The 18,079-nt window shown below is 29.2% G+C and overlaps 2 protein-coding genes across 6 annotated transcripts; one reads left to right on the top strand and one right to left on the bottom strand.

The window, feature by feature from the left end:
- The first annotated feature begins 1,059 nt into the window (after nucleotides 1–1,059).
- LOC137812184 (GDSL esterase/lipase At1g29670-like) lies at nucleotides 1,060–4,871 on the top strand. Its single transcript, XM_068614098.1, has 5 exons — nucleotides 1,060–1,457; nucleotides 1,561–1,685; nucleotides 3,947–4,192; nucleotides 4,259–4,505; nucleotides 4,629–4,871. The coding sequence occupies exons 1-5, from the start codon at nucleotides 1,220–1,222 to the stop codon at nucleotides 4,823–4,825; spliced, it is 1,053 nt and encodes a 350-aa protein (XP_068470199.1). The 5' UTR covers nucleotides 1,060–1,219; the 3' UTR covers nucleotides 4,826–4,871.
- Nucleotides 4,872–9,694: 4,823 nt separating this feature from the next.
- LOC137812185 (floral homeotic protein AGAMOUS-like) lies at nucleotides 9,695–15,410 on the bottom strand. Of its 5 annotated transcripts, none has more exons than XM_068614102.1 (9): nucleotides 15,164–15,410; nucleotides 14,570–14,808; nucleotides 11,954–12,035; nucleotides 11,722–11,783; nucleotides 11,478–11,577; nucleotides 11,301–11,342; nucleotides 10,651–10,692; nucleotides 10,053–10,219; nucleotides 9,695–9,955 (listed from the first exon to the last, which is right to left on the bottom strand). In XM_068614102.1, exons 2-9 carry the CDS (start codon nucleotides 14,797–14,799, stop codon nucleotides 9,952–9,954), a joined length of 729 nt encoding a protein of 242 aa, XP_068470203.1. In that variant the 5' UTR covers nucleotides 14,800–14,808; nucleotides 15,164–15,410; the 3' UTR covers nucleotides 9,695–9,951. The 5 variants fall into 5 exon arrangements, with proteins under 5 accessions (XP_068470203.1, XP_068470200.1, XP_068470201.1 ...); XM_068614099.1 differs by having other exon boundaries at nucleotides 11,263–11,342; nucleotides 15,164–15,373; XM_068614100.1 differs by having other exon boundaries at nucleotides 11,263–11,342; nucleotides 15,063–15,201.
- Between the last annotated feature and the right edge of the window lie 2,669 nt (nucleotides 15,411–18,079).

Here is an 18,079-nt window from a genome sequence, read left to right as displayed (position 1 = left end):
TGTATTATAGAATTTTAGATAATTTGTGTGGGCTTTTTTATCAGTAATAAATAAATAAAATAAAATGAGACACTTCAGAAATATTTTAATCTTTATATAAAAATGATCAAAGCCAATCTGCTCAACACCTGACTTATTACAATCTTCAGGATCTATAAACCATCCAACCAATCATCCATAATGAAAATGAATGGTAAACCATATCAAAAGAAAACATCAACTATACCCTATTAGGATCCTTATAACTAAACTTTAAAACAAAAGGGGGGCAAAACACACTTAAAAACATTTCACAATATATAAGTGAGTGTAAATTATCTACTATGAACCAATTTTATAAGGTTGAGTTAGACTTAATGCTCATTTTTTCGATATGGTATCAAAGTCATTTAAAGTCTATCATAACGATAATTTATTGGATTTATCAGGCCACCCACTATTGGATAATCCATAAATATATAATCTCACAGGATCTTGACGCATAAGAGGATGTGTTAGAGATCTTAAATCAACTAAATATAAAATATTTATAATATAAAAGTAGATACAAATTTAACCTTATTTTATGAGTCGGTCTTGTAAGGATGAATTAAACTTAAAATATACTTTTATAGAAGAAGAAAATTTTCAACTAAGGAAAGAGTTCCACCTTATTTGATGTCACCTTATTTGATTTAGTTCAAGAAAGGGTTAGAGAAAATTCTCTTTCCTTAATTAGTTCGTTCAGGAGGAGAAGAAGAAGAAACAAGGAGAGTATGCAATTATATTGTAATGAACAATGATAGCAAATCAAAAAAACTAAAGTTATTGAAGTCATTTAAGTCTTCAAATTATAAACCCCAACCCCCCTAAATTTGGGAGATTAAAAGTAAGTGATTTTAACTTTAATTTTGTGAAAATAGAAAAGTGAGATTGTTAAGGCAATTTAAGTCTCATGGCATGCCGAACTTCTAGTTAGACCTTCTTTTGTTGATTTAGGGTCCAGTCATTTTCTAACAGTGTGTGCATCAAATTGACTCTCTAAAATCTACCTATATATGGCTTTCCAATGTGTTACTCAGACAAATTATTTTCAACCAAATTTGTCCACAAAATTGGATCATACCAGCCTCTGTTTTATCTCTCTCTCTCTTCTCTCTAATATATATATTGTGAGTTGTGTGGAAACCCTAAAACTTTGGATCTGAAGTTTGAAGTCTTGTGTTTGATTTTGTTTGATATGGGTTGTAAAAGCAAGTTATGGTTAGTGGGTGTTTTTCTGCTGATGCAAGATTGCATTGGTGGGCCTAATCTGGAAGTAGCTGGTTTTTTCGTGTTTGGAGACTCTCTAGCAGATTGTGGAAACAACAACAATCTACGTACTGAGGCCAAAGTTAATCACTTGCCTTATGGGATTGATTTCCCACAAGGCCCTACTGGAAGATTTACCAACGGCCGTACTATCGTTGACATAATCGGTAAAACACAGACATAGTTTGTCTGAGAGTAGAGATGTTATGTTAGAATGATAAGTTGAAAGGAAGGAATTGAATAGATTAATGTGAGATGTTTTAAGTGCAGGTGAGCGTTTGGGATTCAAGGAATATATTCCCCCCTTTGCAAATAGGAGTGGTTCAGACATACTCAAAGGTGTCAATTATGCATCAGGTTCAGCGGGGATTCTCGAAGAGTCCGGGAACCATTTGGTATAAGTCAAACTCTTTTACTTTCTCTAAATAACATCTTATTAAATAATTATTCATATTTTTTAATTCTTTTTCTTTATTTCATTTTTTTAAATTAAATTATTTCTTAACCTTCCCTTCATCCTCTTCCCGCATTAATCACACCTCGGTTTTATGTGGATTTTTGGTTAACTCCATCATAATTGTTACTTCCATCATATACTCATCCAATCCAATACTCTCATTTATGTTTCTTTCTTCTTCGTTCGATATCACGGTTTCTACTTGCATCGAGAACAAACTCATCGATATTCTTACGAAGTTGTATATAATCATTATTTTTATCTGTAGAAAATAATAAATAAATAAATAAAAATTATTTTTAGATGATTTAACTCTTATAGAAAATAAAAAAATAAATTCATAAAAACTATCACCTATATGACCGTGTTTCCCTCACGATATGGTAATTCTCAAGCTCGCAAATCCCAAAATCGTTAAAGCCATCAATGTAATCCTTGTGATATCTCATCATCGTTGAACATTTTCTTCTTCCATCTCATCTCGACAGCTTTGCCTGAGAAGACTAATTTGTTCCTGACACGAGAGGAAACTGTCAAACCAAGCGAGGAAGGAAAACCATAGATAAACGAAATGGTTGGAATAAGTATCAATGGAAGTAACCATTGTTATGGGATTAACCAAAACCCAGATAACATGGAGGTGGAGAACTAGAATAGTTGGTATGACTGAGATGGCTACAAGAAATTAAGATGGAGAACTTTTGAAGCTTCATACATTCTATTTTTTTCTTAAGTTTTAAAACAAAGAATAACAAATTATGGAATAAGAAGTAAATTATAAAATATATTAATAATTTGCTAAGTAATATGTACTTATTACATATTATTATAAGAAAATATAAAAAAAATTAAATTAACTTTCAAATATTAATATTAATATTAATGTGGACTATGCTAAAATGCTCTACATTTATTTATAGATAAAAAAAAATGTCAACTAAATTGATTATAATGCAAAAAAAAAATTAATTTTTTTAAAAAAAATTAAAAGTTGTAAAATTAGTTTTTAAAATAAATATTTGTGTTAGTGTTGAATTAATATCGGCTTAGCTAACACTAATATTTTTTTTTAAAATTATATCTTAATAGAGTCCATTTTAATGTGACACAAAATGTTATTTTTTATTTTTTTTAATAAATAAATATTGGTGGTAGTTTTGGATTAATATATGTTAACTGCCGCTAAGATAATTCACTTAACGACCGTAACTCTTTTTTAACTTTTCTTAATAAGTAAAATTATTTATTTGCGTTAGATTATTGTTGGCTTAGTCTATATCGACTAAAATAAATAAGATTTATTTTCTATCTAGTTGATAATAATTTTATTTATGTTTAGTATTTATATTCATAAATTATGTTAGTAGTGATTAAATTTTCAATTTTTCTCTATTACTTTCTGTATAAATCTTCTTATATTTTTTATTCACATTCATCTTCTTCATCCACACTCTTCTCTTTGTCTCTTTCGTTGAGACATGTATACTTTATCAACATTAATCTCCACTGTCCACTACATTTTTTTTGTTTATATTATATTTTTTAAGACAAAAGTGTTTTATGATAAAAAGAAATAAATTATTATCATTAGCAAACGAATGTTGACTGATGAAAAAAATTTTAATTTAAAAAATAATAATGAATTAGTGTTCACTAAGTCAACACTAGTTAAAGTCTGAATCTAATTTTATTATTTTATTTTTCAGTAAAGAATAAAATTAATTAGATTAAAAGGGATATTTTAGGAATGTTTGAAGGTACAACTTCCTGAATCTAATGAATTAGCATCGATAGTATTAGAGTCACACACATTCAATATTATTGACTACTTAGCATGCGTTTTTATTTGTTAGTGTTATATTTTTATCGACATTAAATATCTATTTTTGTTGTAATATATACACAATATAAATATCTATTTATACATCACCGCTACTATCTATTTTGTAAGGACCGAGAGGAATTAGGAAGTTTATGCTAAGTTGGGTTGTGGCATGAGATTTGGTTAATGCAGGGACATATTTAGGTGGATGTTCAGTTCACCATGTGCTTGTCACGTAAATTTTTCGAATTTTTATTTTTTTCTACTCCTGTTTTGCTTTGTACACTTGCAGTGTGTCCTATTGAATATATATTTGATCGAAGTTCTGGTTGTGTTCTGAGAGTGAAAACCTACTTTTAGTTAATTCGGTATTGCAGGGTGAGCATATTGGGTTGGAAAAGCAAATACAAAACCACAAAATCATAGTTTACGATATCAGTAAGCAACTCCAGGGTATTACGAAAGCGAACAAACACCTAAACGAATGCTTATATTATCTTAATATAGGCAGCAATGATTATGTAAACAACTACTTCATGCCCGACCATTACCAATCAAGTCAGAAGTTTTCTTCCGACCAGTTTGCCCAGATTCTTACCGAAGAATATTCAAAGCATTTAAAGGTACAACATTAATTATAACACGCTGCACCAAAGGACATGTTATACATTGTTTGTTTCTATGTGCAGGTCTTGTATATACTTGGAGCAAGGAAGATTGCTTTGTCTGCTGTAGGCCCCTTAGGCTGCGTTCCGCACGAAGTTTCTATACATGGAAAACCTGGATCACTCTGTGTTGAAGCGGAAAATGATGCAGTCACCCTTTTAAACGACAAGCTTAAAGCATTAGTTCAACGTTTCAATCAACAATTCCCTGATGCTAAATTTGTCCTTATTCCTGGCCTGTCAACCGACACCACTGCAAAAATGGCACAAGGTAACCATTTTTTCTTCTTACCTCCCACCATTTACATACATATAAAACTATGTTGTGATCATTTCAGAAAAATTGAAAAGTAAAAGTAGATATATATACATTATTAACTTTGGTTGGTGGCAGAATATAAACCTGATGCTTATGTATGCTGCAAAGTTGGGCCTGATGGACAGTGCATCCCTAATGAGAAGCCATGCGAGAGCAGAAACAAATCTCCATATTTTGATGCATTTCATCCTTCTGAGGTTATCAACGAAGCCATCGCAGATAATGCTTATAGTGCTTTAAGTACAAACATGGTAGACTCAAGTGTCAAGTAAAGAAGTTGGAAACTTATAGCTCAATAAAATTTAGACTTTTTTTTAATTTTATTTTGAATTCTATCATTAATATATACAGTGCCATATTTAACTCATCTTCATTTATCTCTATAGTGTCATTCACAACAATGTTACAATTGGTATATTTAACCATTACCATTGTATACAACAACTAATTTATGTGTGTGTATATTATATATGAATGAATGAATTAAATTAATTAATTTTCCAAAATAAAAATAAATGACAACGCTTTATCCAAAGTGAATAAAGAGTGTAATTTTTTAATTAACTAAAGATAATTATTAAGATCTTAACCTGTTTATAACTTATTTCATATATTTATGAATTATATAATTGTAAATATTAGCTTTTAATTAAAAAATATAATTTCTTGCTTAGTTGTCTTTTTGGTTTCACTATAATTGATTAGGCCAACATTGTTGTAATATGTGGACTGCTTCTATCTGGATATGTTTTTCTCTAAATTTTCATATCTTTAAAAATGTCATTAAAATATTCTGGATTAGATAATTTAGAAGTTTTTTTTTAAATTTATAATTAATTTTTGGATTATATAATTTGGAACCCTTTTTCATGATTAGTTTCCAAATTATTTAATTCGAAAGTTTTTTTAATATGAGATTAGTTTCTGAATTATATAATTCGAAAGCTTTTATTCAAATGTGTGTCCAGACTTTCAGATTATATAATCCGTAAACTATTTTTGAATTCAATATTAACTTTCGAATTATGTAATCCAAAACATAAGGGTGGCACAAGAAGGATAAAAGAATATTTTTTATGTTTTATATAGAAGTGGCAAAAGAACATAGAGTTGTAGAAAGAAACAATCTAACATAACTAAATTAGAGACATTTTAGAAACTAAAAAAAAATTGGTTTCTAAATTAGTTTAATATTATTGTTAAATAGTTTCTAAATTGGTATCTAATTAGCAATCAAGGCTTTAACTACCAATCATTTAGTTTCTAAATTTGGTTTTTAAAATCTTGGTTGTTAATTAGATACCAATGTAGAAACTATTTAACAATAATAGAAACTAATTTAGAAATCAATTTTTTTTTTAGTTTATAAAATGGTCTCTAATTTAGTTACTATTACAACTAATTATTTTGGTATCTAAAAATTGTTTTCTATTTCATGATTTTCTATGTCTTTCGGAACGTTGGGTTAGGTTGATGGTGTGTGAGGGTGGTGGGACAACTACCTCTTGGGTTCTTTCTTCCTGCAAATTCATAATTTTCTTTTCCTGCAACTTCATAATTTTCTGTGGCACCCACTACTTATTAAAATATTAAAAATATTTAGAAAAATTTTGAATTATAGAATTTAAAAAATAGTTTTGAATTGAAAATATCTTCTGCATTTTATAATCCGTAATAATTTTTTTTAAAAAATAAATTATAAATTATAAAATTGGGAAGGTATGTTTGGATTATATAATTGGAATTTTAGATTATAAAATCCATAAAGTATTTATGAATCCAAGAATACCTTATGGATTTTATAATATGAAATTTTTTATTTTTTTTTAAAAAAAAGATTTCAGATGGTTGAATCTGAATTTTTTTTTAGAAATACAAATTTTTCAATTTGTAAGGTGTAAATAGAAAAAAAAATACATTTTTAGATTATATATATAGTTTAGAATGTATTTGTATAAGGATAAAATGATATTTTTAACTGATTTATGAGAGTACTAAAAAAGTTAGGCTAATTCTACCTGACAAATTATGACCTACATCCAACATTACAAAGAAAATGTCTAATTTACTCTTATTTTTTTTATATTTATATCCACAACACAAATAAGACAGTTTCGGATATACAAATTCAGAACTGAAATGTATCTTCTGGATATGACAATTCGTAATGTCTTATGGATGTTAAAATCTGGAAGTTTTTTTTTTTTTTCATCCCGGATGCGAAAATCCAAAAAAGATGACAAAGGCAATTTGAGGTTTAAAAAGAAATGATGGGTTCAAATAAAAAATTGATCTAGTGTAGAGAGAATTAGCCAAAAAGTTATGGAGGTATAGAAGAAACTGCCCCACTACTTTTGTGTTGGTAGATTCGGCCTAGGTAGGGTGGGAATGAGTGAGATAAGATGAGAGTTGGGTGGGGTGTGTTTAGAAGCTTGGCTTGGTCGTGTAGTTCAACAAGTTTTATTGTACAGTTTTAGGTAAGTTGATAATAGTGTAGTAAGATATCAAACATTGGCTGTCTTAAATAATCCACCATAATATCACTACTGGGTGCCATTAAAATGTATTAAGATCCACATAATTTTGTAGAAAAGAATAATAGGCAAATATACATTTAACTGTAAAATGTAAAATACAATATGTTCATATTTTTTTAAATCCATAAAATCCTTTAAATTGATTGTAAATACGTAAAAAAATTTCAAATCTTATGATTTTACAAATCCTTTAAATAAATAAAAAATTCAATAAGAAATTCTTGTAAAACCTTTTAAAATCTATAGAACTTTTCAATGTGAAAAAATATTTTTAATTCTCAATTTAATCTACCAAAATATTACTTTTAATTTATTTGAAATAGTTTATTTTCACTTTTTCCATGCGGGCGTGGATGTAGATAGACCTAAAAAATTATTTAACCACTTAAAAACATGTAAGAAAATGAGAGAGTGAAATAAAATAGAGATTAAGTAAACAGACTTAAAATTGGCTAAACATGTTCCTACACCCAATTCCAAGCCTCAACCGTGAATTTTGAATATAATCTGAGTGTTATTTATCCTAAATTAATTTCTCTAGCAAAACTTACCAACATTTTATATTTCGCACTGATTTAATATGCTTGACTTATAAAAAGTTTTATTAAAAAAAATATGAAATAAATTTTTGTATACATTAAATTAGCTTAGATATTTATTTCTGAGGTTCGAGTTGTTGATTTGTAGAATATGTTGAAATCTTTTTGTGTTGAGTAATTTGACCTTAACTATTTTTTTTATAAAAATTGAGACTATTGAAAACTCATGAGAAAACTTCTCATATAAAATAGTTTTAGAAAAGCCTATTTTTTTTTATAAAAAAGTTATATATGCAAAAGACACGTAAAAGTTTGAGATTCAAAAAGAGAAAAAATATAAAAAAAAATTATATAGTCAAACCCATTCTATTTTTTCTTCTCTAAAAGCTTTTACGGAGAACTTCGTATAAACAAGTGAGTTAATTTTAACTTATAAAAGAAATCTTTTTCTTTTTGAAGTTCTTATGATAAGTTTAATATAAATTTCCTGAAATAAATAATAATTTACATGCATACGAACTGGTTTAATAATTAATTTTTTTTATGGATAGGAACCATAATGAGATTTTATTATAAGTTTAATCTAAAAGAAAAATAGATAAATTCAAATATTTTATAGTTTAAAATCTGTTCTAGAGACGAAAAGTAGTTAGATTCAGTAGTACTAGAAAAATGCTGTAATAAGCAATGAAAATGTCAAAATATAATACTAAAATTAGCAGTAAAATATAACAAATCCAATAATAGAAAAAAAAAGTTAATTTAATATCCAATAAATTATACTTTCTCTAAAATAATTTTCTTATAAAACATATGTGCATTAGAAGTCCTTTCTTTGAAATATAAAGTGTACCATGTCAAGAAAATTATTTGTTCAAGAGAATGGGAGTGATGAAACATAAGTTAAAACCAAGTTAGTAGCCCCAGGGCTACTCTGGCCAACTATACATCCACCTACATTAATTTTCACATAATATGTAATTAAGTTTTATTTTTTCCTCATAATTTAAAATTTAAATATATACTGAAGAAATTGAGGTTAATAAATAGTAAATAATTTATAGTCTGGTATTAAAAGATATGAATGATTTAGAGAATGTAATTATTGAAGAAGTAGAGAAGAAGATGAACAAAAATGAAATAAAAAAACAAAATTATGAGTGAAATAATAGTCACAGGTGAGATAGCTATAGAAATAAAATAAAATATACCACATTTGTACACTAAATCATTATTGATTAGGATAACCGCATAAAATATGATTACGCTACATAATCACTTATGATAAAAGATATCAATTTTTCAATTGTTTCTCTAACTTTCAGCATAATAAATTATGTTATGTAGGATTCATAACTTTTTGGAATATAAAAAATATTCTATATTAATTCATTTTTTATTAAAGGATATGGTATCAGATTTAATGTCCATAAAATCAGCTTATAAAATGAAGTTTGCACCGATTTATATATTATGAAATTTTTTAATCTTTAATTGATGTAGGATCTCCAACACATTCTCTCAGTGACAGCTCATGCGTGGACTAACATATTATGGGTAGTCCGATAACGGGCCGACGAATGATAAGTCCAACAAACACCGATAGAATAGGTTTGAAATGACTCTGATACCATATTAAGAAGTAGACTTTAAGTCTAACTCAATCCCATAAAATTGACTTATAAGGTAAGGTTTGTACACACTTATATACTATGAAATTTCCTAATTTCTAATCGATGTAGGATCTCCAACTTTTTTTTTATAAAAAAAAATGTTTTTGTTGTGCTTCAAGCATTCTACTATTCCAGTGATAATCTGGCCTTCAAGCATTCTATCATTCCACTGATAATCTGGCCTTGAAAATTTCACAAACAGGAAATAATATTGTGGAAGTTGATTCCACAGCATTCCTTTCAAGTTTCAAACTAATTGTTGTTGAAACAGCGAATTTGTGTCACGATATTACAATTGTACAGTAAGAAGCACATGTAGTGGTAGTGTAGGTATTTAAATTAAGCATACTGAAGAAGAAATTGCATGTAAAAGAGGTTGAAGTCATAGTAAGTGAGATGTGAAGAAGAGTATGTTATGGAAAATCAAGAACATGGTGCAATCTCTGTATTCAGAGCATGAGTATACATACTAAACAGTGATAGAAGCTTTGACATGGTTACACGGTAGCTTATTAAAGTCTACAAAGTCACAACATAGTAGATAGGGGAATACTTGAATGAATTCCACCTATTCAGTTTCTGCATATTTCCTAGGCATTAGCATTCCTATAGAAAATCTTAGTATTTATCCTTCGCAACCTTAAACTCTTCAACTGCACAAGATAAAGGAACAATATTAACTCAAATGATAATTTATGTACAAGTTACATAATGAATGATGTTAAGCCTATTGCAAGAGAGAAAGCTTACACAAATTGGAGGGACATGTGGTCTTGTCCAGCATATTGGTTATTATTGGGTTGTAATCCAGTGACTTGGAAGAAGCCACGAGAATCAAACTGAGATTGCATTGATTCGTAGCTTGTGCTTCCAGACAACACATTAACATTATGCTCACCCCTTTCCCTTTCTGCCATCTACACTCTCAAACCAAAACACAATCAATAATTTCACAGTCCTAAAGATCCATGAACTTTACTGATGCTGTTCATTCTAACACCATTAGTGTTACCAATCTTCAAAAAAACAAACAAACTTTCTACTATAGTGAATCAGGCTTAGAATAGTAATAATTGGTGCTTGCATGTTACTAGAATTGAAGATTTTTTTTATCACCAGCATATTCCTTGCTGGCCTTTTAAAAATCACCTACTTTTAACATAAAAAGTTACATGTCTATTTTGTCATACTGATATTGTTTTTCTCCTCGAGGTGAATAAAGTTAATCTCTTGAGGTATCCACCTAAATTGAGATACTACGATTTCAGACTAATACATACTATGTTAGTTTTATTAAAAAAACACAAAAAAAAGAGTGAAAATTAGTAATAGAGTGACACTGACAAACCTTTGCTCTAAGAAGCTGGTTGTTATTGTGCAAGTCTGTCTCCTGTAACGTAAATAGAAGGAATAAGTACTATAGTCAGCCACACTTTCATTATACAAATTTTCCAAACTGCAATCCAAAACCTAAAAAACAATCAGTTTCACAGAAATGATAGACAAAAATAATTAACAGTGGCCAAAGATTACTGCTGTAATTTGTTTTTTGATCAGCAATAATACTGCTGTACATACGAACATCTAGTTCATATTATATATCATTAATATATTTTATGTAAATGGTCATATAAAATATTCTTATATGAATTCGAATGTGCAAAGTTCACAGCCTATTTTCCACAAAGGATTAGTTTAGGAAACCTCCAAAATTGACCAAATTAAAAGGAAACTGAACAATAAATGCAAAACATTTGAAAAGACCGAATAATACAGATATTTGTGAAACCTATCTGACACCACTGGGCTAAACCTATAAATTATAATAACACTCAATTTTGATGTGGAGCCAAATTAGAACGCAATTACAAACTAATATATTATTCACCTTTCAAAACCAATGACTTAACTAGTTATGTCCCACATGCAGAAAAAGACAAATTATGCAAAAAAAAATAACCTTAAAATTTTGAAGATGAGTACAAGGAAAACATTTACCCTCTTCTGCATGTACTCAATTTCTGCAAATAGCAGCTCATTCTGATGTACGTGTTTGGAAAGTAGCACAAAAAAGAAAAGAAGACAAAATTAGATCAACACACTAATAAGCTAAATATAGATCACATTTAATTCTTTAAAAGGATGCAGAAAGAAACTTCTTGTTACAAGAAATACCTTCTTGGAACGAATTCTGCTGATTCCTTTTTCTAATTTAGTCTCTAGGTTTTTGAGATCCTTGGCATTCATATTGCTCAAAGCCTCACCCATCATTTGCCTGCAATTGCAAAACATATTTGAATAACACTAATTATAAATAAAAATATTGATTAAAGTACTTGAGATATCTTCATTTTTTATTATAATAGTGAAACTTTTCTTGTCGTAATCTTAATATACAGGAATGACTAGTTCAACTTGCCTATTGTGATTCTGCAGATTGCTAATTTGAACTCGCAGTTTGGCAGCTTCTTGCTGGTAGAACTGAAATTATGAAATAATGGTTACAAAAGTTAGTTTACTCATTTCAATTTCACTCAAAATTCCTTTTCTGCAATATATTTGATGTATCTATTCTTTAATTAGGTTCAAATAAAGCTGATGGGTTCAGTTTTAGCTCTCTTGAAAAAGTTTAGAGAAGGAATTAATAATACCTGAGCATTAGCCTCAGAAGCAGATCCACCACTAGATGAATCTGAACTTGCTTTCTTGTATCTCTCAATTGAAGCTTTGACACTATAATAACAATAATAGCTTACAATAACAATATGAAAATGACATCTAATGAACAAAGAACTTTTTACTTTTATTTAATAATCTGCAAGATTATGACCTCGTTATGAAAAAAAAATCTTATATGCATTCAAAAACTTTCCTGTTACAAGATTATAAATGTACAACCCAAAAGTCAAAGAGCAGGTTTCTTACTTTGTGCATAAATGAAAGAACAGAAAGGGGAAAAACAAAAGTGTGTTGGATTAGTTTGAGATTAACCGTAGGGCTTGGCCATGGATGATGTCAAATCATCCAACTGGTTCAGTCAACTAACCCCGAACGCAACTTTTCACAAAAGCAAAATCACACTATCTATTACTCACAAATCTCCATGTCAAAGTCTGATTGGATGTGATAAAAATAAAATCTTAAAATAACAAAATAAAAACTTGTGATAAGAAGAAAATTAGAGTAGAAAAAGAAACTTTACAGTTTTCAATGGACTGATACCTTAATATCCTCGAGCCATGATTGGGTGCTGCTGCCACGGTGGCACAGGTTTCCACAATATGATTGGTTCAACCACTTCTAGGCCTAATTTTTCTCTGCCACTAAAAGGAAACCCATCTCACAGTGGATAATGCCCTCAGCCACACCTCATTGCACACCTCGATTCTAACTTCTAATTATTTTCCGTGTTAGCCTTAAGAATATTTTCCAATCATGGATAATAATTCCTTGATGTAGATAAAAAACAGTGAAGTACGTTCCTTTTTTCATTTGACTCACATTATAGTTAAAGAACACAACTCTATTATAACCATTTAACTCTACCGATTGAACTAAACTTTAGTATAACCATTTAACTTTTGGTGCACGCTTTTGAAGTCATATGGTACAGCATATTATGTTATAAAATATGAACTTTGTGTTCTCAGTTTTTTCTGTGTGAAAGTGTGTGTCCATCACAGCCGTTCATTTCAGCTACTGCAATTATCAACAAGCAGGAGCAGTAATTGTACGCTTCACATTGCATGGAAGAAGCCAAAACGCTCAGAACTCTCTCATTGGCTATCTCAAATTGTCGTACGTTGTCTCTGCCCTCACTTGCACTCTCTCTCTCATTTAGCCAAGAAAACCCTTCTCTTTCTTTTTCTTTCTCAGTCTACAACTTTCACAAATATGTAAGTGTAAGATCTTGAGCAAATGCAGACGCTCCAACAGCTAGCAGTGAAATTATGACGACCCAGTTTGGACCCTCATTGTTTCTTCACTCTATTTAATTGTCTTTTTCTGTTTCGAAGCTATGTAAAAGAATTTTTACTCTAAGATGAGGAGAGAGTTTCCCAGTTGTAGAAGATCCAACTTTAGGGTTCAGATGCACGAGTTAAAGAGATACCAATTCCAACTTCCAAGTATGACTTAGTTAAAATCTTCTGCCAAAAGTCAAGAACTGAAAAATCCCGTGTGACGTGTCCAAAGATTCTTTCTACAAAGACAAACAAATCCTTGTCTAGCCCCTCCTTATTCCTAAAAAGCCCTAACCATAGTTACCCAAACTTCATTTCCTAAAACAAATCAGCGACAAATAAATGCAGTGCGATTAACTTTGAATGTTTTCAAGTTTTTGTCACTCTGAGATTAGAAAACAGTTTCTTTTTCCTTCTCCCTATGCTTAGTTATGATAAACTATGTTTCAGTCACTAGTAAAACCCTAATTTCTAGGGTTACTTTTAACCCAGACTGGGATCTTGCAAGTGGGTGTCAAATGCCGATGTTTCAGAGAAGATTTTGCTGTAATGGGTTAAGCAATAACCATTTTAATTTATTTTTACTCGTTTATTTATTTCAGTTTAAGTCTTTGACTCATGACAATTAATTTGTTGAGACTGTAGTGTGATATTTTGTTTTTGTTTAACTAACTGGATTGTTATTAAGGAAGTGTGAAGGTGCTTGGACTTAGGCTAATGGAAACATGACAGCTTTAGCTGTTAGATGGGTAAAGAAAAAGAGAGAGAAAGAGGCAGTGGAAGTGATAGAAGGAGAAAAAGGAAACAAAAAATTCAAGAGGGAGTAGTTTTAGGGATTGGCTGATATCACAGACCTTCATAGCATCCCCGGATCCTTTCCTCTTGCAACAAGTTAACAACCAATGCTTCTATATCAATCTATTACACCAGATCTGTGTGCCCACCAAATCAAGAACTAGGAATATAGTTGTCATAACAGAAAAAAAATAGAGAAGGAGAATGAGCTTAAAAGCTCATAGAAGGAAAAAGGCCAAAATAAACAAAGACAAGTGAACCTTGGTTACAGATCAGACAGACGAAGAAAGAAAGATGAAAAATTAATTCTACCCTAGCTTCTTCATCACAAAAATAATTGGTTGGTGCATATCTATGCTTCAAAAGATTCTTAAGCAAGAGAAAAATTACAAATTTAAAAATTCCCAAAAAAAAGCAGCAAAAACTGAAGGGAAAAATTGGGAAGAACAACTAAAGGTTGAAATAGGGCAGGGTATCAATTAATGAAGAGATTGAAAGAAAAAGAAGAACCTGTTATTAGCATATTCATAGAGGCGGCCACGGTTTGAAAAGACTATTAGAGCAACCTCTGCATCACAAAGGACAGATAACTCATATGCCTTCTTGAGCAAGCCATTTCTGCGCTTGCAGAAGGTAACTTGTCGACTGGTGGTGTTCTCGATCCTCTTGATCTCAATCTTTCCCCTTCCCGTCTTTCTCTCGGGAGAAACTGATGACACGGATTGGTTTGGAAAAGCCATGGCTGGAAGCTGAATCAAGTAAAACATCATTATTAATTGTCCTCAGAAAAAAAAAACACTTCAGAAAATACTAAGCAAACTTTGATCGTTCAGCTACTTTTGTGTGGTTAGGAAGAATCTAAAATGTTAAGAACAACAAATGGAAGCACCCCTAAAGGCCTCAGCCAAACTTTTAAATCTTTAGCTATACGTATGCACATATTTAGCTTCAAACTTTCATTTGCTTGTAGTAATAGTTCACAATCTAGCTATAGTTGTGTTACCAAATCTTGGTATCAAGGGAAAATGTGTTTGATTGACCCCAAAAAGTGGTGAACCATTGAGAAGGGATTTTAGATGATGTTTGAGTATTTTGCTCACTAACCTGGTGAGGAAACAAAATGGAGAAGTTATATTCAGGACAGGAGAGCAGGTTCAAGACATTAGCAGAATAGTGGGTATATATATATGTGTGTATATATTTTTTTTTTTCTCTCCCTTTTTTCCACTTAGCAGATCAAGCAGATATCAGAAAATGCAAGCAAAGTGACCAAAGATGGGTATTTATAAAGTGAAAAACAATCTTTCATAGTATAATGGTTTATGCATATGAAACAAAGTGTTTATACACTTACAATCTCATCTGCATCTGTATATATATATATATATATATATATATATATATATGTTCTATTCACTTTTGTTTTTCTAATTCATTGAATCACTTGTGGTGAATCAAATTAACTTAACTTTGTTAACAATATTTTTCACTTTTAAAAACCCGATTCACGAGTGAGGGAAGTAGGGCATGAGAGAGAGGGTGTGGTGGAAGCGATTATTAATGGGGTGAAAGGGACGTGGAGCGAAGTTTCAAAAACATAGCATAAGAGATATTTCGTGATATGATTCAGTGATTCAGTGAAACAGTCAGTGGAAACTCTTTTAATTTCTCCGTTTACATATTTGTGTGAGGTTTTAAATTGTTGTGATTTTTATAGGAAAAAAATTGAACAAAAATGACTCAAAACTCTTCATGTTGCAATTGTGATTGTTGCAAAATTTCTTATTCATCTTAATATAAGATCGGTTTTTTCATATTGATCTTGGATTACTTCTAAATTATTTTCTGTTTGTTTTTCATTTTTGATTGGTATCTTAATCCGTTTGTCTGTCTTTATTGATAAAAGATGTTGTCAGGATTATACTTAGAATAGATGTCTGGAAAATTTTATATTGTTAAAGTGTACTTGATTTATTTGTATATGAGTTTGATCATCCTTAAGTGGTCCATATGAATATATCATTTTATTGTTGATTAATATATATATAGAAGTTCAATTAATTAATTATTAATAAAATTGATAAATAGTTTACATTAATAGCATGATGATTAAGAAATAAACTAAATTTTGAAACTTTTTCCAGAATTAAAATTACAATAAGTAAATATATGGTTTTTTATGCCTTAACAAAATGCTAGTCAAATAAAAAAAATTATAAAGTTACAATGTTACAATAGTTTTAAAAAACAGAAACAAACAACTACTTGCAAACAGTAACGCAAGTCAGCATAGAATAATTGTACTCTAAGTAACAAACAGATACGCAGTTTTCATTTGGCAAAAGGAATCAGTGTCGTTTAGAACTTTGTTGCATGTTTTTTATTTTACTTTAATTACAAAAAATCGTTTTATTTTATATCTTGTTTTTAAAAAATTCATATGAGAAATATAATTAAGTAAAATTTTAAAAATAGGGTGCATTGAATAATTAGAAAATAAATAAAAGAAGTAATTAATAGGAGTGTTCCTGTTGGAAGTAAAAAATTGGTTGAAGTTGGAGATATTTAATGCATGATGTTGGTAATTTTCCATTTAGGGCAAGCTACAGCTACATAGAAGTGCGTCAAAGAATTCTCATTCTTGGGAGTATTGTTGTATTAACTTTTGTAACAAACTGACAATACAACAAAGTTTTATTCATTTTAGTCCTTTTGAAGGTTTTCTATATCTTCAATCAATGTCATTAACCTCTCCTTAATTAATATGTTGGTTTGATGTTGGAATTGTATTACTTATAATTCAGGACATTTTTTGTCACTGTCACGTTTTTATTGTACCTCAATGCATTCAAAGGCATGTGACAGCTCATCTCCTAGTGTGCTTCTTTCTTTGCTGGCATGCAATGTAGGGCACCCTTCTTTATTATATTTTACTTTTCTCTTCTTAACATGCTTCATTTTTATTATAAATCAATCACTGTCATTATCCATATTTTTAAATCAACTTAAAGATGTAATCAAATTAGTATATAAAGATCTCAGCTAATTATAATATGCAAGTGAGTTGCTAATTTTACATGAGTTTTAATTAGACTTAAAACTTCTTTTTCTAACATGGATTCAAAGCTTATTAGAATATATCTTAATATATATAATAATAAATTCATTCAAATCATTTTTTTTAATATTTATTTGTTCACGAAAGAAAACATTTTAGTCATAAAAAACTATCTTTAAATCTTAAATTTTAAAAAAATATTGTTAATAAAATTAGTAACTCGCTTGTCATAAGATAGTTTGGCGGATCCACCACTTTTCAAATTTTTTTAGTTTTTTTTATCTACTTACTTGATTATAATCATTAATATCACTATTTAAACAATAAAAATATAAGAAAAAGCAATAAAATTGAATTAAACTTTGATAACTAATCAAAGAAGATTTAATGTCTAACAAAATAAAGTAAATATCAACAATACTTCAAATAATCAAATGATGTATAAAGAAATTAATGTAAATAGAGTTTTATATACACTACAAGAAAATTATTAAATAACAACCAAATTTAGGAGACAAAAAATAATTAGTCACTATATTGATTAAATTAGATATTATTTTAGAGATTAAAAAAGTATTTGTATCTAAGTGGTTTCTATTGTTAATAAAAATTTATAAAATGGTTTCTAAATTGGTATCTAAATTAACTACCAAAGTTTTAGCTAATAATATATATCTTAAATTATAAATTAGTCTCTAAAAGACTAATAAAGACTAATTTAAATAAAAAGTAGTAAGTAGTTAAAACCTTGGTAGTTAATGGTTAGATATCAATTTAGAAATTATTTAATAAATTTTTATTAATAATATAAACTAGCTCAAATACCAATAACTTGTTTATAAAATGATTTCTAATTTAGTCAAATAATAATTAATTATTTTGGTGTGTAAAAAATAAAGAAGAGTAGACTGATAGACTAGCTTGCTTCGCCTATGGTCCTATCGGATTAGACGAATTGAATC

This window comes from Phaseolus vulgaris, chromosome 2 (genome assembly GCF_000499845.2).
Source record: "Phaseolus vulgaris cultivar G19833 chromosome 2, P. vulgaris v2.0, whole genome shotgun sequence".
NCBI classification, from domain to species: domain Eukaryota; kingdom Viridiplantae; phylum Streptophyta; class Magnoliopsida; order Fabales; family Fabaceae; genus Phaseolus; species Phaseolus vulgaris.
The sequence above is the reverse complement of the archived record's forward strand: the minus strand, read 5'-3'. Positions and strand labels throughout refer to the sequence as shown.

Coding starts and splice junctions, on each gene's coding strand:
- LOC137812184 (XM_068614098.1), top strand. CDS start 1,220: ATGGGTTGTAAAAGCAAGTTATGGTTAGTGGGTGTTTTTCTGCTGATG. Junction 4,193..4,258: donor AATATTCAAAGCATTTAAAG/GTACAACATTAA, acceptor TTCTATGTGCAG/GTCTTGTATATACTTGGAGC. Junction 4,506..4,628: donor CACTGCAAAAATGGCACAAG/GTAACCATTTTT, acceptor GGTTGGTGGCAG/AATATAAACCTGATGCTTAT.
- LOC137812185 (XM_068614099.1), bottom strand. CDS start 14,799: ATGGCTTTTCCAAACCAATCCGTGTCATCAGTTTCTCCCGAGAGAAAG. Junction 12,036..14,569: donor TATGAATATGCTAATAACAG/GTTCTTCTTTTT, acceptor TTGTTATTATAG/TGTCAAAGCTTCAATTGAGA. Junction 9,956..10,052: donor CACATGTCCCTCCAATTTGT/GTAAGCTTTCTC, acceptor TATCTTGTGCAG/TTGAAGAGTTTAAGGTTGCG.